Source organism: Oryctolagus cuniculus, chromosome 9, assembly GCF_964237555.1.
Source record: "Oryctolagus cuniculus chromosome 9, mOryCun1.1, whole genome shotgun sequence".
In the NCBI taxonomy this organism is placed as follows: Eukaryota; Metazoa; Chordata; class Mammalia; order Lagomorpha; family Leporidae; genus Oryctolagus; species Oryctolagus cuniculus.
The window spans coordinates 42,995,665-43,021,378 of record NC_091440.1 but is presented as its reverse complement, the minus strand read 5'-3'; the positions used below and the strand labels follow the sequence as shown (position 1 = coordinate 43,021,378).

Here is a 25,714-nt window from a genome sequence, read left to right as displayed (position 1 = left end):
AAGTGCAATATAGGAAAAGGAATTCTCTCTATGCAGTCCAGAAATTCTTAAAACCCTTGAAGAACACAATAGTCTATTCCTTTATAAAATGCTATGAAGATGTTTAAACATGTTTATTAATATTTAGGTTAAGCAATATCTATGGGTAGCAGATAAATTGTGTTGCAAATGAATCACACATTAGATGTTATGATATTTTACTTCTTGTAATGGATAATACGCCAAGTAGAAGATTGATTATTAAATAAAAATAGAGCACACAATCTCTTTGAAGGGAAATATATCATTTTATTTGCCAGAATTTTTTTAATACTGTATTAAACTAGTATATACTAATGTGACTAGTGTATATAATATTGATGACAGTTTCTTATTCATCTTTTCCCCTAGAAACTAATGGGATTCTTAGCACTAAAAAAAAGAATTCAATAAATGTTTATTGGAATAAGAATGTGACTCAGTGAAAAGACATCAGGGAATATATAAGAATTCATCATATGGCAGGATATTTTGTGTACAAAAGTCTAAATATATAATGGAGAATTTTCTAATATTCAGAAATTTGTAAATTGACTGATATAAGATGTTCTATAGAAAGCTTTTTCTATAGAAAGCTTTTATTTAATAAATTTCATAAGTACAACTTTTGGTTTGTAGCAGTTCTTCCCCCCATACCCGCCCTCCCACTTCCAAACCATCCCACTCCTACTCCCTCTCCCCATTCTTCATTAAAATAAGATGATGTTCTGTTAATACTCTTTTAGTTTTCCTGCCTTCTATTACTCTGTCTCTCCTTCACTTCTTTCTTCCCTCCCTCCCTCCCTTCCTCCCTCTTTCCCTCTCTCCCTCCCTTCCTTCCTTTCCTGAGATTAATAGTCTACCTCCATATATATACCATATATAGTATATAATATTTCCAAGAAGAAATGATAAAATGAGAGAAAGTAAATGAAAGTTTCAAAGTATTTTTGTTATACATGTATATGTATATCATATCTGCATAATAACAAATGTGACATAATGATGATTTTCTGTTTACTCAAATATTTAGGCTATAAAGGAAGATGGTAAAGCTGTCCTCTCTAATAATATTTTTATGTCTCAAAACCAGTTGAGAATTTTACTTATTTTATAAATCAGATATGTGTAATACTGAAAACTTTGGGTTGGTGTGTATATTTGTATAGTGATATTGTTATACATATATTGGTGTATGTCAAGAGAATTAAGAGAATTAGACCTTTATTTCCATTCCCAAATCCACAGCCCCCTAACCTTCGCATTTTATTATTTTATAATATCTGACACATACTACTGAGTGGGTATATTTAAATTTTGCTTTATTGAAAACTTGCACAAAGTTGAAGAAAACAAACTTTTTAAAGAAATATACTTTGTATTGATCTGGTAATAAATGCTATTTCTTAAGCAAAAGAGACATGAAGAGAACAAACACATACTGATTCAATTAGGTTTAGAGTACCTGTACTGAAGCAAGTGTTCCTTTTAAAATAATGAAAATAACAGCATAAAATGAGATTTTCTATTCTAATAGATTACATCACAAATAAATACAAGTATTGTATTATATTGAAATATTATTCAGTGTATTCATTACTTGCTGTATGTATGGCTTCTAAAACCCAAGAAAAATACTGAAAATGCATACCACTTTGGGTTTTTTTTTTGTTCATACTTGTTTGTTTGCATTACATTGTCAAATGCACTTAAATAAAATGCTTAATATTCATAATAACATACATTATTGTTTCAATCACATAAAGTTGTTTAAAGCTATTATTTGCTATTTTAATTTTCACATCGCATTTTCTCCATATATTATGTATGTAAAACTTAATTTGTTTTGTTTCCTTGGTACATGAGTGTTTCTGGATATTAACAGATCCCCCCACTGCCAGCTCTGTCTCACCTCTTGTTCTGGAAAGAGCATTCCAGATTTTTATAGTAATTTTACTCGTTTAGTAAAACAGGTCTGTAGTAGAATCAGACTCCATGTAAGCAACAAGGAAGAGGGTGACTGTGCCACATTACAGTGCCCAACTCTTTGCAGTTAGGAGATAGCCCTGAATTTGCTTTTCGCAGAAAACTCTAATGACTGCTATTTTATGAGTCCAAGAATGTTGTGACTGTCCAACAAATTTGGTTTCTCCCCCTACTTTTTCTGTCATTAAAAGATTTTCAAATCTTAATGCCAGAATGTTTAAACTTCTTTTTTTGTTTAAAAATTTATTTTATAATTTGACAGGCAGAGTTACAGAGAGAAAGGGAGAGTCAGAAAGAGAGAGATCTTCCATCTGCTGGTTCATTCCACAGATGGCTGCAATGGCTAGTGCTGGGCCGGGCGAAAGCCAGGAGCCAGAAGCTTCATCCTGGTCTTCCCCAGGGGTGCAGGGACTAAGCACTTGGCCATCCTCTGCTGCTTTCCCAGGCACATTAGCAGGGAGCTGTATAGCATTAGAGCAGTCAGGACTTGAACCAGTGCTCCTATAGGATGCTGCTGTTCCAAGAGGCAGCTTAGCCTACTACACCACAATGCAAGTCCCGACTTCATACTTCTTTTAAAGCTCATTTTATTTTGAAATCTTGAGTTTGTGTGAAAGATGTACCCTTACTAAGATTGGCATAATCAACAACATATGAATATATTGAACAGCATCTGAACATGTGTTGTTTCTTCCTTTATACTTGAGAATAGCTTGATTAAGTAGAAGATCTTAGCTCACAGTAAGTTAGGTGCTCACTATTTCCTACCATTAAAGACTACTACTAAAAAGTAGTTTAATAATCTGAATATCAAGTAACATCATAAACTGTATTAATAGAATAAAGGTCAAAATTACTTTTTCATTTCACTCAATACAGTAAAACACATTAATTTTTTATGACAAACACCCTGACCAAACAACTAATGTAAGAGACTTTCTTTAATCTGGTCACAATATCTACAAAAAAAGAGAAAAAAGAACCATCATAACCCATCATAATTAATATTGAATACCTCCATGATTCAATATTATACTGCATACTGGTTTTTTTAGCCAGTAAGATAGCAAGAGAAAGATATAAATCACGTGATCTGAAGGAAAAAACTAAAATCATTTATTAGTCAGACAGCATGATCTAATATATAAAATCCTAAGAAATATATAGAAAATCTAGTAATCTAGTAAAAGTATTGAACAAGGTTTCAGGATACAACTTCAATACACAGAAACTGAGTTCTATATACTAGCACTGGAAAATCAGAAAATTAAATGAATGATCCCTTTTAAAATTTTATCAAAAATAATAAATTAGGAATAAATTTGAAAAATAAGAACAAGAACATGGGTCTAAATCAATAGACAGGAGCTCATTTTCATGGATTGCAGATATGATATTTTAAAGCAACAATATTCACAAATTGACCTACTGACCCAAGATAGTTAATATGTAAATCCTAGCTATGAATCCATGCAAAGGAAGACAGATCACAATACCCAATTCCAAAACCTGCAAGGGAAGAAGTACTTATACAACCAAATTTCAAGACCTACTACATGGCTAAAATAATGAAGACAATGTGGTGCTCTCATAAAGAGATAGATGATAGGTAGGTAGGTAGGTAGGTATAGATTGAGATAGTTGATATAGACAGATAGAAAGGGCAAAATGGCATTTAATTTAAAGTCCATAAAAGGGACCTGCATTGTGATGTGGTGGTGTCAGCTACCATTTGGAACACTGACAGCCCAAAGCAGAATGTCTGAGTTTGAGTCCCACCTATGCTTATGATGTAGCATTCTTGCTATTGCACAGTAGATGATAACTTAAGTACTTTTGTATCTTACATCCATTTTGAGAAGTGGATGGAGCTCTTAGATCCTGGCTTCAGCCTGTTCCTGCCTTGGCTATTTATTTGGGGCATTTGTTAAACAAACCAGCAGATAAAGGATCTCTTCATCCCTTCTTATTCTTTCTTTCCTTTCTTCTCTCTCTCTCTTTATCTCTCTCTCTCCCTCCCTCCTTCCCTTCCTTCCTCTTGCAAATATTTACAAGTAAATAAACTTTTAAAAATTCCATGAAAATTTCTTCACATTGATGACTGATTTTTGATAACAATGCCAAGATAATGTAACAAGAAAAAAAGAACTTTTCAGCAAATGATACTAGGAAAAAGTGCAAAAGAATGAGGTAGAACTGCAACTTCAAAGTATATGTAGGACTAAATGAGGTAGATTATTCTAAGTCCTAATTATATAAAATTTCTTAAAGAAAGCAGGTATAAATCTTCCCATTGATAGGTTATGCAATCATTTCTTAGGTATGCTGTCAAAAAAAACCCACAAGTGACAACAAAAATATGAATACATTGAACTGTATAAAATTAATAACGTCTGTGCTTTAAAGAACATTAAGAAAATAGAACCCATGTGAAGAGAAAAATTTACAAATGTTATACCTGACAGAGGAATTGTATGCAGAAAATAAAGAGCACTTAGTACTCTACAATAAAATGAAAAATAAATAAAAAAGGCAAATACATATTTTAAGTTTTTATGAAAGTACCAAAATTTATTTTACCTATGATTTTCTTTGTTAATTAACAGGAGCATATTCCATTAAGAATTAATAAATCATTATTTTATTATATTTGATTTTAAATTTAAATTTTTATTTTATTTTAATGAAAAGATGTTTAACTCTTATTTTTGGTAAATATTAAAATAATCACAGATCACTAAAACTGCAGTGGTAAATAATTCTTATTTGTTTAACAGTGACTAAAAGTTTTGGCAAAACAATATATTTGAAGGAAAACTGATACACACAGATATCATGGGCATTTTATTTCTTTTTTTTTAATTTTACCTCCCACATATAAGAGAGAAAATGGAGTATTTGTCTTTCTGTGTCCTCCAGTTGCAACCATTTTGATGAGATGATAAAATTCTGAAGATATAAAAATGACCAATAAACATATGAAAAGATACTCGAAAACAATCATCACAAAATGCCTATAAACTCACAGAGAGATACTGCTTTAAATATGAGTGTACTGAGATCATTATAACAGAAAAGCTTTGATAGGCATGTGGAGAAAATAGCAGTCACACACTGCTTGTTTGAATAGAAAAATCATGTAGCTATTTTGGAAAACATTTTGTCAGTTTCTCTAAAAGTGAAATGTATAGTCACTATATGACTCAACTATGCTATATCTATGTGTATACAACGAGAATTGTTTTAAACATCCAAGTAAAAAGGTATATATGAATGTTGCAAGCAGTTCCATTCACTATAACCAAAAAGTGGAAATGACTGATAAAAATATAGTAAAACCCAACAATGGCCTATCCAGCTATACAAGGAAGAAAATTCTCATACATACTAATTTGAATGAACCTTGAAAATGTCATGGTACATAGAAGCCATAAACAAAGTACTACTTACTATGATTCTATTTATATGAGAAATTCAGAATAGGCAAAATTTATACAAATAGAAAGTAGATTAATTACTGCTGATGGGGAATGTGTAGTAAAGTGGGTATAGGGTTTCCTTTTAGGATGACAAAAATGTTCTGGATTTCAATAGTGGTAATGATTGCAAAACTTGGTGAGTATATTCAAAATCACTGCATTTAAAACTTAAGTTCATGATATATGAATTATATTTCAATTAGAACAAACTAAAGCAAAATGAAAACTACCACTAACAGATATCTATATTTCACAAATAACATGGTACCTGGAATACAATGAATAATCATGTGTATTACTTTCTATCAATATCTCCTCAGAAGACTTAAATGCTACATGTGCATTATAGTAATGTCTGCTTCAAGTTTTACATTATGATATGCTATAAAATGATTTGTTTCATAGAATTATCTGCTTTAAAGACATAAATGATAAAATAAGAGCTCATAACATATCAAGATAACTATAGTCTTAATTAGTTTAATTCTCTAGGCAGACACATTTCTGCTCCCTTGATGTCACAGATTTAATATACATGTAATTTTTAGATGTTATTTTATCCAGCAGAAGGAGCTTTCTTCATTTATTGACAGCTTTGGAATATTTCTAACCACATAATGGACTTTAGCAATTAAAGAACTCATGTAACTTTTTCATAAAATACTTTTTTTTCACAAAAATTAAAGTGGGAAAAGCCACATAGGTAAAAAAAAATGTTCGGCATTTCATTTAATAAAAATTTTACTTTAAAATCCAGCTTTTTGCCACTTAAATGTATAACATGGTACTATATATTCCAATTTGTAATTCTACTACATTACACAAGTAGGTACTGGTTAGCCATGAGGCAAATAAAATGAGATATTTTAGTTTCTAAATAAACAGAAAGCTAGCACAGGCTGTTGGTCTTAGTCAAATCAAATACCGGCTGTTATACTGAAGTGAGAACTGTTGTATATATGAGAAACTAACATCAAGACTGTAAAAAGGACCAAACAGAAGTCATTTGTGAGTTCCTGAGAGACAAAAGCTTAGATCATTCATTTGGGGTGAGATCTTGGAGAAAATGTGATTTGGGCTCCTTTATATTGTCCTATATTGTTCTTTTAAGAAGTTTCTGCATTTTATGTACTACTAGGCAGTGAAACAGTGCTGGGGGAGAACTTCTTGGCACTGGTTTGTTAACATCAAGATGCTATCACCGACCAACTTAGTTGAGGAACTGCTAAGGGCAGAAGCAAATAGACCTACTGATCTGGTCTTTGTCTTTTCATCTTTTCATTTTAGCTACCAGCCCAAAGATTTGGGTATCACAGATAAGGAAGAAAAGCTCAAGGAGATTTATGTACAAATAGAGATATAGAAGTAAGTAGGTAGGGCTAACAACAGATAGTTTGGGCAGTCAGTTCGCAGGATTAGGGTTTCATGCTCAAGTGTAGTACCCTTACACTCTCCTGATTGTTTTCGGAAGTTATGGAGAATATCACCCACCCAAGCCCTTCACACAACTAGCCAAAGTGACAAATACACTCATATGAGTGCTGAGATTAATATAAAGAAATTATTTCAGTGAAAGGAGGAAGAACAAATGGAGGCAAAAGTAGAGAAAGAAGAAGAAAAGAAGGAAGAAATAAAAAAAGAAGAGTGGGAAAAGAGGAGAGAGGAGGGGAGAAAGAGAATGAGTAAGAGGCAAGAGGAGAGAAATGGAGGAGGCAGAAGGTGATCATCTACAATAAAGAAAAAGAATCTACTGAATGAACAGATACAGATGTAGTAAGCACACTTACAGACACCAGGCAAACTACTGATACCATCAAGAAGAAGGACGTAACTACAATCAATTGCCAACAAAGGATAGTGAAAACGTAATCAAATAAAATGAAACAACATTATGATATCAATATGTAGTGTAAATGTGATTACACACATATGAAAAACCATTTTGATGACTATCTACTACACTTATCTCTAAAGAAGAGACAGAGAAAAAATATAAAGCTAAATTTTAATAACATGATGGGCTATGTAAGAAATAACAATATATCTGCAATGGAAGTCTCTGAAATATAGAAGAAGGTAAATCAAAAAATCAAAAACTGATATGTCACATTGAAGGATTAGTAATTTTGGGCAAAGGATGTTTATTATATTTTAGTTGTATTCAGGTGTGCCTTGATGGATCATAACAGAATTTGGTTATAAAGAATCCCACCCTGTCTTATGCTAGAATACAGATGTGTCATGTCTTTTTCAATCTGGTTTCAACTGATTGGACCATGGTTAGTGTCAACATTAAAGGGAGTTTTCTATACACATAACATTGCCAGCCATCTATGAGGTGCTTGAGAATTCTGCTAGAAATGTTTTCTGTATTATGCCTTTACTAATAATTCAATCATGTCAGATCTTAGGGAATACTGAAGTACAGCACTTTTTTTTTTTTTTTTCTAAATGCAGTAGGCAGTGACCACTAAAAGTTAAATAGAGGATAGTCTATGATGAGATAAAGAGGATACATGATCCACTTGATAATGAAAAACAAAACAAAACAATAATAAAACACAGAGATCTTAGACATGAATAATGGACTGTTAGAATTGTTAATGACTCACTAAAAGCTGTAGGAAACCCTGCATTACATTTCACATTACCGTGATATTTTCCTCATGTAATTGTCTATGCAGTCTTGCTTCCTCATTTAACTTTACAGAAAACTCAATAAATAGGAAAAACTAAAAGAATTCTTCAAGAGAATCCCTTTATCACCCTACTCATAAGGGGTACCTACTGAATCAGCAGCTTTTGTGATAAAACTTGAGGCAAACAATTACTCCACACACTTGAACTCCTGAAATTACACTATTTTAATTTTTAAATTTTCATTTATTTATTTTATTTATTTGAAAGGCAGACAGACAGACATATTACTAGACAGTTATCTACCATCTACTATGGTTCACTACTCTAATGCCCTCAATATCTAAGGCTGGGCTAAGCTAGTGTAAATTCAATCTGGGTCACTCAAGTGGGAAGCAGGGACCCAAGTACTTGAGTTAATACCTGATGCCTCTCAAAGTCTTCAGTAGCAGGAAACTAGAATCAGGAGTGAAGCCAAGAACTGAACCCAAGTACTCCAAATGGAATTTGGGGGCCTAAGGGGGGATCTTAACCACTGCATCACTCAATTCATACACTTAGTAACAGAACTTAAAGTGTAGTGTGGATGAATTATTTTTAGGTTTGTTTTGTTGACACACAAATATCCTACATAACTGAGCTTTAGCCTGCATTAATATTGTAAATTTAACTGTTCAAAGCAAAAGAGGCAAGAAGACACTGAATTCTAAAATTTCCAATCCAGGGTGCTTAATCCCTATATTTCTCCAAGACAGTAATATAGATAATTAATTCTCTAGGTAATAAAAACAACACACAGAGGATTTATGTGTGTATGAAAGCCAAAATCCTCCAATGTCTGAAAAAATTGCTATTATAAGAAACCTTTATACAATATTAGAAAAAATTCGCTATTAGGTGTTCCATATTACAAACTAGATCCAAGATTATTTAAAGAATTTATATACATACAATTAAAACAGAATTTTATTATCTTGAAAATGCTCTCAGGCATTTATTAGTACTTCTCTATTAATGAAAAAAATAAAGAAAAAGGAAATTGATCACTTAGTACAGATCAAAATGGTAATTTTCTTTAATTCAGAGAAATTTTAAATCCCTTATACTTTCTTTATTTTTATTTTTTAGTTTGCTTACTTTCATGGTAGATTAGAGCTGAATGGGAAATACAGTGATGGGAACCTCAAGAGTAAATAATTATTGGTGTTTAATTTAGGAATACTTTATAATTTTTCTTGCCTGTGAATGTCTAAAATGTGGATTTGCAATTGTGCCACTGCACCTTGTCATCCCCTAGTTAGATATAGATGATATATATGAAATAGATATAGATATAGATATAGATATGGATATAGATATATATAGATATAGATATGTGTGTACTTATTGATATTTCATGTCTTTATAAAATGTAATTTTCACTGTTCTTTAATTGCAATATCCATGACACAAAGGACAAATTCATAAACCACTATTCTTATTATTTTTCTCTTAAAGAATTGCACAGTATTTCACAATTGACAAAGCAATTTCATTACCATTATAGTTAGATTTTAACCTTCTTAATAACCTTGAATTAGTAGCAAAACAAGAAACTGAGATTGATTTAAGTACTCACCCCCAAATCATTCTTATAGAAAGGTACATTCAAGACTTACAGTCAGGCCTCTGAATTCAAACATAGATCACATATTTTACAGGTTACTTTATATAGAGAATATATGAATTCTATCACAATGTCCTACGCTGCCAGCAGAAGTGTTACTTTGTCTCTAAACCTATGTTACTCTCTTCCTCACAGATTTTCTTAAGGTAGAATAAATTCCCTAACCAGTAATATAAGAGGGGGCAAACTTTAATTATTTTTCAGGCAACAGTCACAATTTCTTCTTTTAGGCTGCATTTTACTGGCCTCTCTGTGCTACTTCATTTTTTCCATTTCATTTTATGTATTGTATAAATGACAGACTGAAAACTTTGAGGACAGCTTGAGATCTAATTAATCATTTTGAAGTCTTTAACATCTCTCAGCAATTTTAATTCACATTAGTCAACACAGGAAAATTTCAAGAACTTTTAAGAAAAGAAATACATCAAATAATTCCAAAAATTACCTAAAGGTAATGGTAATTTATAGCACGAATGTACATTTTAATATATGTATTTACAATTTCACACATTTTTTTTTCTAAAAAGATATCAATAAAGTAAGAGATCTTACCTAGGCCATGTCTATGTGTTGACATTGGTGGTAAGACAGTCCAAGTCTTGGTTTTGGGATTGTAACATTCAACAGTGTTCAATGTCTTTAAGCCATCTCGACCTCCAATTACAAAGAGTTTGTCATCAATAACAGCCACGCCAAACTGCAGCCTTCTTCCATTCATCACTCCCGCCTGGATCCACAGATTTGTTCTGAGATCATATTTTTCTATTGTTGTAGCTCCTGATAAAACATAAAATCAGATTGTCACCAATTGCTACTAATCCAACATTCAACCAGCCCAAGGCATTGTACAAATTAGGATATGAAAACATTCATGTCACATTTATTTTTCTTAAAGAATAAAGTGTCAGGGAAACAAAAGGAGTAGTAATTCAACTATTTAATTTTCTTTTCTTAGAAGACACTGATGATCAAAATAGTCATAAATGCTCAGCTTATTTGAGTTACTTAAGGTTTTCAGCTAAACTATTGATTCCATAGAAACACTGTGGCATGATACATTTCTGTCAGTAGATTTTACAACTTTATTCTATCATTGCTTGCTATTACAAAATGCGGCTTAATCCCAGCCTGAAAAAAAAATGGATGAAAGTGCTTTTAAATGACTACATTATGTATATTACCTGTATAATTTCTAAAAATGAAGAGAGGATAATGGAATAAAATAATATTATGTTTCTCTTTAAATTTGTCATATTCTTTGAGTAAATGAAGACTTATAAGTCAATTGTGCATATAAGTGAACGCTATGCTTTTTAAATCAAGATTTTTGAAAATGATTTGAAAAATGGCTTAATAGAATTTGCATATATAAATTTTACCCATAGCAATCATGTTATAATCTCTAAAAATAACATATTTCTTAAAAGCTTTTTATTGATAACTGAGAAATACAATAACTCTAATAACAGAAAAAAGGTAATAAGCTAAATTGCTGGTGACACATTTTAAAATCGTCTTAATTTCCCATTTCACATTGAAAATTTATGCCTAGAATCAGTTCACAGATGTTTCTATGATATATTGTGAGCTAACAAACAGCGATTTTGCTACTGTGTTTGATCTTAATGTTCAGACTCACATTCACCAATGTTTCATCTTCAATGATTAAACATGCATACAAAGGAAATCTACACTCTTGTGTACTTTCCTTTAAGCATCATCTATTTTACTTGTATTGTAATAAAACTTTGCAAATCTAGGAGAAATATTCCTCTGGGGACTCGTTTTCTCTTCAGAATCTAGGCAGCAATTAACTAAACAATATAAACACCTTGTTAGCAGAGGCTTTGCTAATTGAAGTAAAGATGATATGGCTTATGCTCAACTTTTATTCAGAGATAGTAGCAGTGATAGCATATAATGAATTAAATCATTAAATGCACTTTCTAATGTTATTCAAGGTAATTAATAGCTAATTTATATAAAGCACACTTGAATTAGAAAGCTACAATTTTTTAGAATAAAATTACACTATTCAAAATTATTTGATATTTATTAGCATGCTATGTAACATTAAATAGACATGTTTATGTTTTAATATATTGATTACATTTTATGTGAATATTTTATTCAACCTTATACAAATCAAAATTCCAAAGCAATTATATTGTTGTATAATTCTAAGGTCATCTGAATTCTCAAAGCCTGATAGCACTGGCATTGTATGAATACCTAACTAAAAATTAAGAGTTGTATGCTGGCACTTATTTCTTGGGAGTAAGTTGAGAAATGATGGCATAAAGAGTGAAACCTATTCCTAACTAAGCCAATCTCATTAGATTCACATTTGGCAGGTATGAATAAATAAGAAAGTAAATATGAGAAAAACTGACTATGCATCTTTTAATGGTTTGCTGAATCCTTGCAGAGGTATTACTGTATTAAAATTATGATGCTGATAGGGCTAAGTCCCTTACAAGAGGTTCTAGGGGGAAATCGGTTTTCTTTTCTTTTCATCTTCTAGAGACCACTCTCATTCATAAGCATTCCTTCTTCAATTTAAATGAAATTCCCTGATATTGGTACTTGTCATTACATTAGGCTTACTCCAATTTAATCTTCCATAAAGTAGATTAACCTTAATTTCCCCATAAATGTGATATATAACCTAACATATTCACAAGTTCCAGGGATTAGGATTTGGACATTGGAAGTGGACAGCATTATTCTTCTTGCCCTTCAAACTGAGACATACCTTCACTCCCTCTTCCAATGAGCTTAGTCCTAAAAAATTCAGTATGTAAAACGAAGGCCTTTCATATTTGTAGAGCTTAGTTATACTAGCCTATGTCATTGATATTTTCATATTTACTCAGTGTGTATTACACATGCTTTGCTTTTTAGTATATTGAACATGGGTTTCCTCATTTCTAATCATAGTAATTAATAATAGTGTCCGTTATAAATTTCCACATTGATATATTTTATCAAATCCACCTAATTCTATTATTGTTAGATTATCATATCTGCTTACATGAGCTATTTTCTGAGTAAGAGGTAAAAGGATACAGTCATTGTGAGTAACTGTAGCTTTTGTTGTCCATTAAAGACCATACTTGTCATTGAATAGATTAAAAACAAAGCATGAGTAAAAAAATGGATTACTGAGGTGGTAAATAAGAAATGTGCAAGAGAGTCAAAAGAGGAGTTTTTTTTTTTTTTTTTTTTAAGATTTATTTATTTGAAAGGTGTGGGGAGCAACTCGGACTATACTGTTACTGGAATTAAGACTTATTCTATGCATCTGCTCTCCCACAATATGGCGCTGGGAGAAAAGAAAACAGCTTCTACACAGCTGCCTCCAGTTCAGCCAATAAACTGTAGGACTTGCTCCTGATTGGAGAGCAGCGTACTCGGCGTGTGGGCAGCCGAGTTGGGATTGGCAGAGGAGGACTATAAAGGAGGAGAGAGACGGCATGCACCAGGGAACATCTAAGGGGAACATCTGAAGGAACACCTGTGCAGCCCCCGAGAGAGCCGGCCGGCGGTGTGCCGCTCCCCTGCGGAAGTGGGGAATGTGGCCAGGGGGAACTGCCCTTCCACGGAGGTGGAAGGGACAGTAGCCAACCCGGGAAGAACCAGCAGCAAACCCGGGAGGGCCGAGCAGACGAAAGAACAGTGCAGGGTCCTGTGTCGTTCCTCCACGAAGACGGGGAGCGACAAAAGGTACAGAGGCAGAGGCAGAGAGAGAGATATCTTCCATCTGCTGGTTCACTCCTCAAATGGCCACAATGGCCAGGATTGAGCCAGGCAGAAGCCAGGAGCCAGGAGCCAGGAGCTTCTTCTGGGTCTCTCACATGGGTGCAGGGGTACAAGTATTGGGCTATTTTCCACTGCTTGGATTGGAAGTGGTACAGCCAGGATTTGAACCTGTGCCCATGTGGGATGCTCACGCTGCAGAGGCCCAGAGTTTCTTTTAAGACAGACTTGGTTTTTTGTAACTCTATTAGTGAAATCACAATTGATTATCTATATGCTTAGAAAGTTAAAGCAGGATGTTAAAATGTGTGACTTCAGGCAATATGCAGTTCTGGAAACTTCCATGGCTGGAGAGTACTCATTAAGTCTAAAGGGAACAGTTGCTGCTTTACTATTGTCATTCAGAATTTTTGGCTCAGTGTTGCCAGGTTTCCTGATGTGTTGAAACAAGATAGAAATCTAAATTTTTTTTTTTAAAGATTTTATCTATATATTTGAGAGGTAGAGTTTCAGACAGTGAGAGGGAGAGACAGAGAGAAAGATCATTCAAAGGCTGGTTCACTCCCCAAATGGCTGCAATCACCGGAGCTGAGCCGATCCGAAGTCAGGAGCCAGGAGCCAGGAGCCAGGAGTTTTTTCCGGGTCTCCCATGTGAGTGCAGGGGCCCAAGCACTTCAGCAGTCTTCTACTGCTTTCCCAGGCCATAGAAGAGAGCTGGATTGGAAGAGGAGCAGCAGGGACTAGAACCAGTGATCATATGTGATTCCAGCGCTACAGGCAGAGGATTAACCTACTGAGCCACAGTGTTGGCCCCCTAGATTGTTGGATTACTCAGCAATGAATGTATGCAAGTAATTAATATAACACTTAGGACATTAAGACAGTATATGCTGAGCCTAGAGGACTATTATTAGAAGTGGTTAGAGAGGCTGATGCTGTGGCCTGTAGTGACGGTATCCTATATGGGCACTAGTTCAAGTCCCGGCTGCTCCATTTCCAATCCAGCTCTCTGCAATGGCATAGGAAAGCAGTAGAAGATGGCCCATGTTCTTGGGCCCCTGCACCCACGTGGGGGACCCAGAAGAAGCTCCTGGACCCTGGCTTCGGATTGGCCCAACTCTGGCCATTGTGGCCATTTAGGTAGTGAACCAGCAGATGTAAGACCCCTTTCTCTCTGCCTCTGCCTCTAACTAACCTTTCAAATAAATAAATATATATATATATATTTTTTTAAGGAGTGGTTAGATCCATGTTGTTTCACATCTTACCTTAAACCACTGCTGTTATAGCTCTAAAGAGCTAACATTTGTCCTTCTGTGAGCTAATGTTCTGTGCATATTATTTTTAAATGTATAGCATGATTGTTAAAAAAAAATACAAGAACAAATTTGTAAAGATTTGCTAACTTAATGTAATTTTGTAACTCAAAGATGAATCTTATTCTTGGCACGTAGAAAATGTGAAATATAATTAGATGGGGAGGGCGATGTAGACCATCAGGTTAAATACAAATTGAAATGCTCGCATTTTGTATTGGAATGCCTGGGATCAAGTTCCACTTCCACTTCAGATCCAGTTTACTGCTAATGCACCTGGGAGGCAGTGGATGATGACCAAAGTACTTCTTTTGCTGCCACTTGTGGGAAACCCAGATGGAATTCTTGGCTCCCAACTGCAGCCTAGGCCAGCTCAGGCTATAGTGGGCATTTAGGGAATTGCTCAATGGATGGACAATCTGTCTTTCTGTCTCTCCTTCTTTTTGTCACTCTGCATTTCAAATAAATAAATAAATATTTAAAAAATATAATATAGTTCAATATTCTGAGGACTATATTTACAATTTTAAATTATGAATATTTACATGCATTTTATATACTTCACAATTTATGTATCTCAGATATTTTATGCTATGACTAAGTGTCTAGCATTTGGAGTAATATGAAATTTTGATTTTGTGTTATCTAAAATGCCTAGCAGTTGTAGTGATACAAATTTTGATGTGTACTTTGAAATCATGCCTTACATGATCATGATCTGTAAAAAGTAGTTCTAATGCCTAGAAAAATCATCACATGTGTGTTATTCCTTACTATTTGACACATAATGTATGTATATATATATATGTATATATACATATATATGCTTATTTATTTATTTGAATGCTAGAGTTACAGAGATAGAAAGATGCAGAGATACTGGTCTTTATCCACTCATTCATTCCCCAGATGGCTGCAAAAGCTAGGATTTGGCTAAGTCAAAGCCAGAAGCCAGAAGCTTCATCTAAGTCTCCCATGTTGATGGCAGGGGCTCAAACACTTGGGCCATCTTGTCCTGGTTTCCCAGGCCATTACCAGAGAGCTGGATCAGAAGTGGAGCAGCCAGGAAACAAACTGACTCCCACATGAGATGCCAGCCTCACAGGCAGTGGCTTTACCAGCTATACCATGATGCCAGCCCTGACACATTATGTATATCTTTTATTGAAATATGTTAGGTAAGTAGATAGTGAGTCAAGGTGTCTTTAAAAAGTGTTTGTAAAGAAGACATTAACAAGTGATATTGAGTACTTCCTTGATTCTAAGAGCATTACCTGAATTAATATATTTCATTTTCATAGAAACTTGATGAGATAGATATAATAGTTATGTCAATTTTACCAAAAAAAAAGACAAATTAGAGATAACTTTAGTTACTTCTTAGTTATCTCTCAGTAGCCTGAGTATCCACAGCTAACCAGGCTCTAGAGATTATTTTGATAAATGCTCCTTTTTAATCAACTCATCCCAATTTAAAAAAAAAAAAAGTATTTTACAATGAATATATATGTTAACCAGAATTTTTTAAATCCCCTTTTCTGATATTCTGATTTCTGATATTTTCTGATACTCATTTTGTGGAACTTGTGAATATGATGAAATAGTTCATTGACATAGTTGGCCTTGTAATTGGGATATTGCCTTGGTGGCCCTGATAACATGACACCTTGAAAATTGAGAAATTTCTCTAGCTATCAGTGGAAGAGGAAAGAGAACTGTCTCTGGAATAGTGGTAAATGGGAATATCAGAGATGTGAAGCATGAGCAGGACTCTGTTTGCTGTTGGTTTAACAGTGGAGGGACCACATGAGAAAAATGCGGGTGGCCTCTAGGAGCTGAAAGTGATGCTCATCTAACAACAGCCAGCAGGGAAACAGCACCTCAGTTCTACCATGACTAGGAAAGAATCCTGCCAACAATCCGAATGGGCTTGGATGAAGACGCTGGGCTCCAGATAAGAGTGTATTGTAGCCAACACCTAAACTTCAGCTTTTGTAGATCTTGAACTGAGAATGCAGGTCTACCATCCCAGAGTTTGAACCCGCAGAGATGAGTTAATACATGGCAGTTGTTTTAAGCTACTAAGTCTGTGGTGATTTGTTACAGCATCCAAACAAAATAGTTTGTTATATTTGCATTTTTAAATGTAAAAAGTATTTGTTTTTCAAGTTCAGTAATACAACTTGCAAGTATTTATTCATGATAAAATAGAATGTTTTCTCAATATAAAAACAGGAAAAAAGGTTATCAAGATATTACCTAAGTACAGCTCTGGGTCTCTTCAGAGTTTTCCATTCATAGAGCCGAAAATGACTATTTTAAGGGGAGGAATGACAGGAATTCATGCTGTACATTCTATTTTGACATTATAGATGGCAGGATTTGTTTCAATATGTAATATTCAAATATTGAGCAACCTCATTTATCTTGAATACAGCACATAATGAAGGGATAAGGGTTTTATGAACTGGCAAAACAGATGTCACAAAAGCTTTTTAAAAGAAGATAAAACTTCTTTTAACTCACCGGAAAGCCCTTCAGGTCTTCTCACAAAGCTTTAATGCAATATTAATAGACTGAGTTACCTGACTTCCAAGTCCTTTTAAAAACCCATAAATTAGAATTATCTGGGAAGCTAAAAACAACAATAGCTTACCATGAGGGAGTAATCTGCAGGCAAATGCATTTATTTAGTTTAAGTATAATCACCATTAATGAATATTAAACAAAAACAACAGTAAAATTATACAATGCCTAAAGAGCATCTTGGTCCAAAACTGATGGTGATTTTGAGGCCATAAAATTGTTTGGCAAGTGTTACATGGTGTCAGATTCTGTCTAATATAGAAGTAAATAATGAGAAGCATTTTGGAAAATTTTGAACCTAAACATATAATTTAAGAGTTTTAAAGAAGATATGGCACTAAAAATGACTTATTTCTTTGATTTTTTATAGTATAAGCATTTATTTCATGTTCATGTGTCTACATATTTGTTAAATATATAGCTTTGAGATAATATTCCTGTAATACATAGCTGAAGGTATCATTGTAGGGGCAATGTTTTTTTTTTTTTTTAAGATTTATTTATTTACTTGAAAGTCAGAGTTACAGAGAGAGAGAAGGCAAGGCAGAGGAGGAGGAGGAGGAGGAGAGAGAGAGAGAGAGAGAGCAAGAGAGAGAGAGAGGTCCTCCATCCACTGGTTTACTTCCCAGAAGGCCACAACGATCTGAAGCCAGGAGCCAGGAGCCTCCTCCAGCTCTCCCACATGGGTATAGGGGCTCAAGGACTTAGGCCACCCTCCACTGCTTTCCCTGGACAGAGCAGAGCCGGATCGGAAGTGCAGCAGCTGGGACTCAAACCAGCGCCCACATGGGATGCCAGCGCTGCAGGCGGCAGCTTTATCTGCTTTACCACAGTGCCAGCCCCAAGCAGCAATGTTTTTCAAGCATGAATGAGAGTCTTTATCTTCTGGGCTGGTGCTATAGCATAGCAGGCTAAGCCTCTACCTGCTTGCCAATCTCATATGGATGCCAGTTCGTGTCTCAGATGCTCCTCTTCTGATCCAGCTCTCAGTTTATTGCCTGAGAAAGCAATAGAAGATTGTCCAAGTGCTTAGGCCCATGCATCTGCATGGGAGACCCGGAGAAAGCTCTTGGCTACAGGTTGGCCCAGTTCCAGTCGTTGCGGCCATTTGGGGAGTAAACCCTGAGACGGAAGATATTTCTCCCTGTTTCTCCCTCTCTCTGTAACTCTGCCTCTCAAATAAACAGATATAATCTTTAAAAAGTCTATCTTCAGGAGAGAACCTCCACTTTGACTATGACCTTGTCTAAACAAGATAAGAGTCGGAGAACTCAGAGGGCTTCCATAGCCTTGGAAACTCATGACTGGAGCATAGGGAGATTACTGATGCCATAGACAGGAGTGTCAATTGGTAAAGTCAACAACAGGAGTCACTGTGCACTTACTCCTCATGTAGGATCTCTGTCCTTAATGTGCTGTGCATTGAGATTTAATGCTATAACGAGTAGTCAAACAATATATGTCACTTTGTATTTCTATGGGGGTGCAAACTGTTGAAATCTTTACTTAATGCATACTAAACTGATCTTCTGTAAAAAAAAAAAAAAAAAAGAAATTATCAATTCCCAACTTGACTCTCACTGGGATTAAACATGACTGGGATTAAACATGACAATAGGTCTGATCTGATTTCATCATCATTTAAAAAAATCATCTATTATTTTTCACTTTATGTTTCTGTGTGGGAGCAAACTGTTGAAATCCTTACTTAATGTATACTAAGCTGATCTTCTGTATATTAAGATAATTGAAAATGAATCTTGATGTGAATGGAAGGGGAGAGGGAGTGGGAAAGGGGAGGGTTGTGGGTGGGAGGGACGGTATGGGGGGGAAGCCATTGTAATCCATAAGTCGTACTTTGGAAATTTATATTCATTAAACAAAAGTTAAAAAAAAAGTCTATCTTCTAGTCAATTTATTATTTCTATGAAGATAGTCTCACAAACATATTTTAATCATTGTTAAAGTTACATATGCCAACTAAACAGCCAATGATATTAACTATCTATTATTGGTACAAAATATTTGTAAAGTGGCAATAGGCTAATATATATATATATATGGATATAAATGTAAATTTATTATTAAGATTAATACTCTGTTTAGATATAATTTTTCCTAATACAGCATTATTCTTAAGATTAAACCAATTTATTAAAACCAGTAAACACAGAAGGAAACCTACTTCTTGGCTCATAGCCAAGGGAAAGAAAAGTATGGAAAAGTTTTAATTATGTATATCATAATGGAAGTTGAAATGTAAAATATTAGGGATGAGATCTTAAAATCCAATCTGGGGGCCAGCACTGTGGTGCAACAGGTTAATGCCCTGGCCTGAAGTGCGAGCATCCCATGTGGACGCCGGTTCCAGACCTGGCTGCTCCACTGCCAGTCCGGCTCTCTGCTAAGACCTGGGAAAACAGTAGAAGATGGCTCAAGTCTTTGGGCCCCTGCACCCATGTGAGAGACCCGGAGGAGGCTCCTGGCTACTGGCTTTGGATTGGCACAGCTCCAGCCATTGTGGCCAATTGGGGAGTGAACCATCAGATGGAGGACTTCTCTCTCTTTCTGCCTCTCCTCTCTGTGTAACTCTGACTTTCAAATAAGCAAATAAATCTTAAAAAAAAATCCAACCTGGATTTTTTTAAAAGAGCACACAGATTAGGACATTATTGTGAATATATTTTTTATTATATTACATCTTCTTAAATGCTCATTGACGATTAACTCACACTATTTGACATTTTCAAATTAAATATTTCTTTTCATATATTTTATTCATTTCTTTTCATTTTGGCATCATTTGCCAATAATGATCCAAGCCCTTGCTAGTTATATTACTAAAAATACCCCATGTCTTAATAAATACTGTGCCTATCATGCTTATAATTTTTCTAACCTTTGCTGAAAATGTGTGCACTGGTAAATGGGAGCAAAAATGACATATAAGACAAATGTGTTCTAGTGTTATTGAATGTATCACAAAAACAATTATGAAAATTGTTTTTCAGAAGCATATCTCTAAAAATATTTGTGTGTTTATTTATTTGAAAGGCTGAAAAAGAGAGAGAAGGATAAACACAAAAAAACAGAGAGACAGAGAGAGACAGAAAGACAGAGAGAGATCTTCCATCTGATGGTTCACTCCCCAAATGGCTATAACAGCTAAGGGTGAGCAAGGCCAACGCCAGGAGCCAAGAACTGCATCCTCATCTCCCACGAGGGTACAGGGACCCAAGAAATTGGAACATCTTTTGCAGCCTTCCCAGGTGCATTAGTAGGAAATTAGATTGGAATCAGAGCAGCCAGGTCTCAGATCAGCACTCTTATATCAGATGCCAATGTCTCAAGTAAGAGCACAATGAACTGCGGCACAATGATAACTTTCAGAAGTGTATTTCTTTTCTTTTTCTTTTTTTTTTTAAAGATACCATTGCTCTCGACCTAAGCTATAAGTCTTTGGAAAATACATGTTCTACCCATGTTTCATAACTGAGCACCCACCCTTGCAAATAAATATTAATGAAGTCTGTGATCAATTGGTTTATTCATTTCCAAATAAAGGCTTAAAATTAGCACCACATGAAGTGACAGTGCAGTGACTTCTATTCATGTAAATTTTTTTATGATCCTAAATGAGTCTCTGTCATACAAGAAATTTAGCATAGCCCTGGGAAGTCTCCTTTTTCTTTGCCAGAGAGTAACCACCCTTTGGAGGATTAAGATCTCATGTTCATGAAACATGCAAAAACACACTCAGTATTATTCCTCTGGGCATCTACAAAAGGAGATTGTGTGGAAGAGGAACTATTTATCATTTATTGAGTACTCATAGGAAGATTGATTAAAAAAAGAATGTGCTGAGTATTTAAGAATTTATACTTAAGGTGGACATTTTATCATAACACACTAATTCGTCATTCAATCTGCATTCACTGAAAGATCTAGAGAATACATAACAATGAACTCCATTCCTTTGACTTTTAAGGGGCAAAATAAACTTATTGTTAGGCTAATTTAAAACTTTACTTTTCAACTGACAGAATCTCCTGTCATACTTTGATTAAAAAAAGAATAGAAAGAAAGAAAAAAAAAATGAAAGAAACCATGGCTATCATAGGCTGAAAGTCCCATTTCTCCAGACTCACTTGGGATAACATAAACAACAATTTAACAATGCACGTGCAGGTTTCCTAATTTTAAAGACAGTTGAGGAAGCACATACCCTGACTTAATTTAGTTCTTTCCCGAAGACTCAACGGGAAGTGAGATTCTCCTTTATAGATCCTTTGGCAACCAAGTAAGGGATGTTTTTTCCAGAAGTCAACTCTTAGTGTGTGAAAAGCAAACTGGCTTTAGGTGACATGATGCCATTCATGGTTTTGAGTTGTTTCTATAGCACTGTGTGAACAAGTGACCTTGAACGGGTAGTCTCCAATGATATACTTCAAGTTCAAAGTGAAAGTGCTGAAGTGGAACCAAAGTGCCTGAATGCAGTTACTGAGGCAGACATCAAGTAGAGCAGAACTCGAAAGGGCAAAAATGAAAAAGTAAGGTTTCTTTTATTATGTGGCTTTCCTTCAGAAAAGAAGTCACACAGTATTTTAAAGTTACTTTACCCACCTAATTGCAAATGCTCAGGTTTTCCTGACAGAATTTTAAGGTATCATTTTCTTAAAGCCATGTGATGATTACTATTGAGTTCAGTGCTTCAAAAATTATTCAGTTATAGAACTGCAGAATGAAAATCTATTCCTGAGAAGTTCTTGATGGTGCGCCTTGTCCAGATCAAGGGAATAAAAATCAGATTAAGATGGCTAATTCCATCTAGATATTTCACTTTCCTCTTTTGCCTTTCAATAATACTGATGCAGATAATGATGAGATAACAATGACACAGAAAATGATGAGACAAATTCAGAATAAAATGATCTGGCCAGGTTCTTTGAAGAGAAAGAGAAGAAAATACTCAGGAGTTTACCTCTAAAGTTAGATAATTCCCTAATTTAAAATATGTGGAAATCCAAGGCATACACTGAATATTAAGATATCATATTATATGCTTGATAATAAATTATTCAGTAGAAACTCTCTACGAAATTGATTTTCATTTTAAAATCTCCTTTATTTTTCTAACTCCTTTCTGTTGCATTCTTGTTATTGGTAGTCACATTACATCACATTTGAGTTCACAGGAAAGATTTGGGGCTAACTGACCGGATATTTGACTGTCAATTAAAATCAATAACATCCATTACTATATCTAGGTCATCAATAAGAAAGACATTCAGAAACAATGTAGAAATAATGCATACTTTAGTCCTCTTTTCTCATACACACTCAGTTGAACATTGTTTGGGCATCAATCACTGCTGTTGTGAGATTTCCATCCCATCAGCACAGTTGATGTTTCTTTCAGCTATCATGCATGAGGTAAAAAACAGAACAATGTAACAATGCAATTTTCTTATTATTTTCTCCACTTCACCACCAAAGAATAACAGTTTGAAAGATTCACAGCTTTTAACTTGGTTTATTCTTTCTTTTATACTAAATAGTCTTTTATGAATGCCTTAATTGTAGCCAGAGGACTCTCTGCTTGCCTCCTGGTATGTGTAGGTAGGAAAGTACTTGGTGGCTGCTTTGTGTCAGGAAGAGAACCATTCTCCCTAGAATCCTGATTTCCTTGCAGCCAAATAAAAACAGTGCTGCTCCTCCATAGGTTTGTGCCTTTAAAGCAGAATCTTACAGTAGCCTTCATTACTATACCCTGACATTCTAGACCATTTTCTCCATTTTAAGCAGCATAATTTTATAATGTCTCCTGAATTATAGTCCTCAATTTTTAGGTATGATATGCATAAAATTAATTTACTATGGATTAGGCAAACAACACCTGCACCCTCATAAGATTCACTTTTAAGTTACAATATATTTGCATGAATAGTAGGCTTAGAATCAAAATTTGCTGCTCTTCAGTCCACAAGTCACTATTCAAAAGGTCCTATCAGGATCCATATCTTATCATGTCACAACTTTTCTAATTTCTATGGAGACTGCTATTGAATTCACAAAACATTTTTTGTTTCTTTTTTGTCTCCTAGTGATAAATCTAATGACATTTCACACACATACACACAAACAAAGAGTTAGATATAGACACACAGAGACAGAGAAAGAGAGAGAGAGTGAGAGAGAGAAGAGAGAGAGAGAACTGAAGAAGGAATTAACCAAGAAAAATAAGGTGTAATATAAAAAGAAGTAATAATATTAGAAGTGAAATAAAAACAGCATCACATACTTTGATAACCAATTGGTTGAGCATTGCCTATCTAGAGTCAACTTTTATCTGTTACATTACTGTGCATCTTATGTAAGGGTTGTATAATCTGAGCTTACTCTCAATACCTCTGAGCTCTTAGGCAGGGAAGCAGGTAGACCAGGAGACTGCCTATAGTGTGACATTGAAAACACGCATAGAAACTGTGTGTACTAGCTGCTAATAAATTAGATTTGGGTCAAGTGAATGTGACATTTGGTACCACAAGCTTCCTGGAAATATGGAGTAGAGATTTCTTTACAAGAGGAGTTCTAAAACTGTTTTCTGTTTAGGGTCAGATAGTAAAAATGGTAGACTTTGTGAGTTTCTTTGATACAAGCACATGATCACTACAGAGTGAAAGTAGCCACAGACAATGAGAGTGAGAGACTCAATGAATCCTTTGGCTATTGAAAGTTGAAATTCTTGAAATTTAAATTTTAAAATGATATTTTATTTTTATTATTATCATTTCAATAATTATAATATAAAATCCACTAGTGTACAAATTATAAAAAAAAACATATGGCAGGCTACTTTTGGGCATCAGATCATAATTTGACCATCCTTCCTTTTGAAGTACTCATAAAATGTAAATATTATTATAAAACATACATAATGAACAAATATGAGCTGCTCACAATAAAAAGAAAACTTTTGTGGAGTGTATTTGGCATTAATGATTAAGATGTCTGCATCCTGTATAGATACCCGTAGGTTCAATGCTTGTCTCTAGTTCCCATTTCCAACATACTACTGATGTGGTCCCTGAGAGGCAGCAGGGATAGTTCAAGTATTTGTATTCCTGTGTTCCTGGCTCCTAGTTTCAGCCTGGCCTGGCCTGCAACTCCCAACATGTGAATATTTTGGGAAGTGAACTGATGTATGGGGGCTTTCTTTCTCTTTTAAATAGATAAATAAATGAATTGTAAATGAGTGAAAGAATGAATGAATGAGTGAATGAATAAAAGCCCTCTCTACTTTTAGAAAGATGGGTTTTCAGATAACAATTCGTATATCACACATAATTTGCCTGAGTGGCCTTCCTGAGCCAACCAACATAAAACAAGACTCTCCATTCCTCTCTCTCTCTCTCTCTCTCTCTCTCTCTCTCTCTCCCCTTCCTGGCTCCCTACCTCCCTATCTCTCTTTCGAATAAATAAACAAAATTGAGGAAAAGAATGAACTGTGAAATATCTTTGAAAAAAAGAGCAAATCATGCAATTCCAATCAAATGACGTTCAAGAACAGGAAAAAATTTAAATTGAAAAAAGAAAAAGAAATCACTGCATTTGGGATGTGGAAGGAGTTTGAATAGGAAGAGAGAAGAAGGAAGGGGTAAGAGGAATGGAGTAATGATAGTACTCCACCTTTGTTAAGAGTTTGGATTGTGGCCGGCACTGCTGCTCAATAGGCTAATCCTCTGCCTTGCGGGGCTGGCACACGGGGTTCTAGTCCCGGCCAGGGCGCCGGATTCTGTCCCGGTTGCCCCTCTTCCAGGCCAGCTCTCTGCTGTGGCCAGGGAGTGCAGTGGAGGATGGCCCAAGTACTTGGGTCCTGCACCCCATGGGAAACCAGGTTAAGTACCTGGCTCCTGCCATTGGATCAGCGCAGTGCGCCAGCCGCAGCGTGCCAGCCGCGGCGGCCATTGGAGGGTGAACCAACGGCAAAGGAAGACCTTTCTCTCTGTCTCTCTCTCTCACTGTCCACACTGCCTGTCAAAAAAAAAACAACAAAAAAAAAAAACAAAAAAACAAAACAAAACAAAAAAAACAGTTTGGATTGCACAGAAGCATCTATTTGTCAAAAATCACTTAAGGGATACTGAAGATTTCATTGAATATAAATTTTGTTTAAATCTCTAAACAAATACTGAAATCTAGTTAATAGCATGCATGTTGATGTGTTTAGAACTGTACATCCATGTCTATAAGTTTAAAATACA

General features: G+C 34.9%; 1 protein-coding gene across 1 annotated transcript in view; it reads right to left on the bottom strand.

Annotated features, from left to right (window-relative positions):
- Positions 1–25,714, bottom strand: part of KLHL1 (kelch like family member 1) — a 419,379-nt gene that overhangs the window by 90,975 nt on the left and 302,690 nt on the right. Inside the window, exon 7 of the mRNA XM_002712985.5 lies at positions 10,342–10,566. Within this exon, the coding sequence (XP_002713031.1) occupies positions 10,342–10,566 (225 nt within the window). The remainder of the gene's footprint in view (positions 1–10,341; positions 10,567–25,714) is intronic.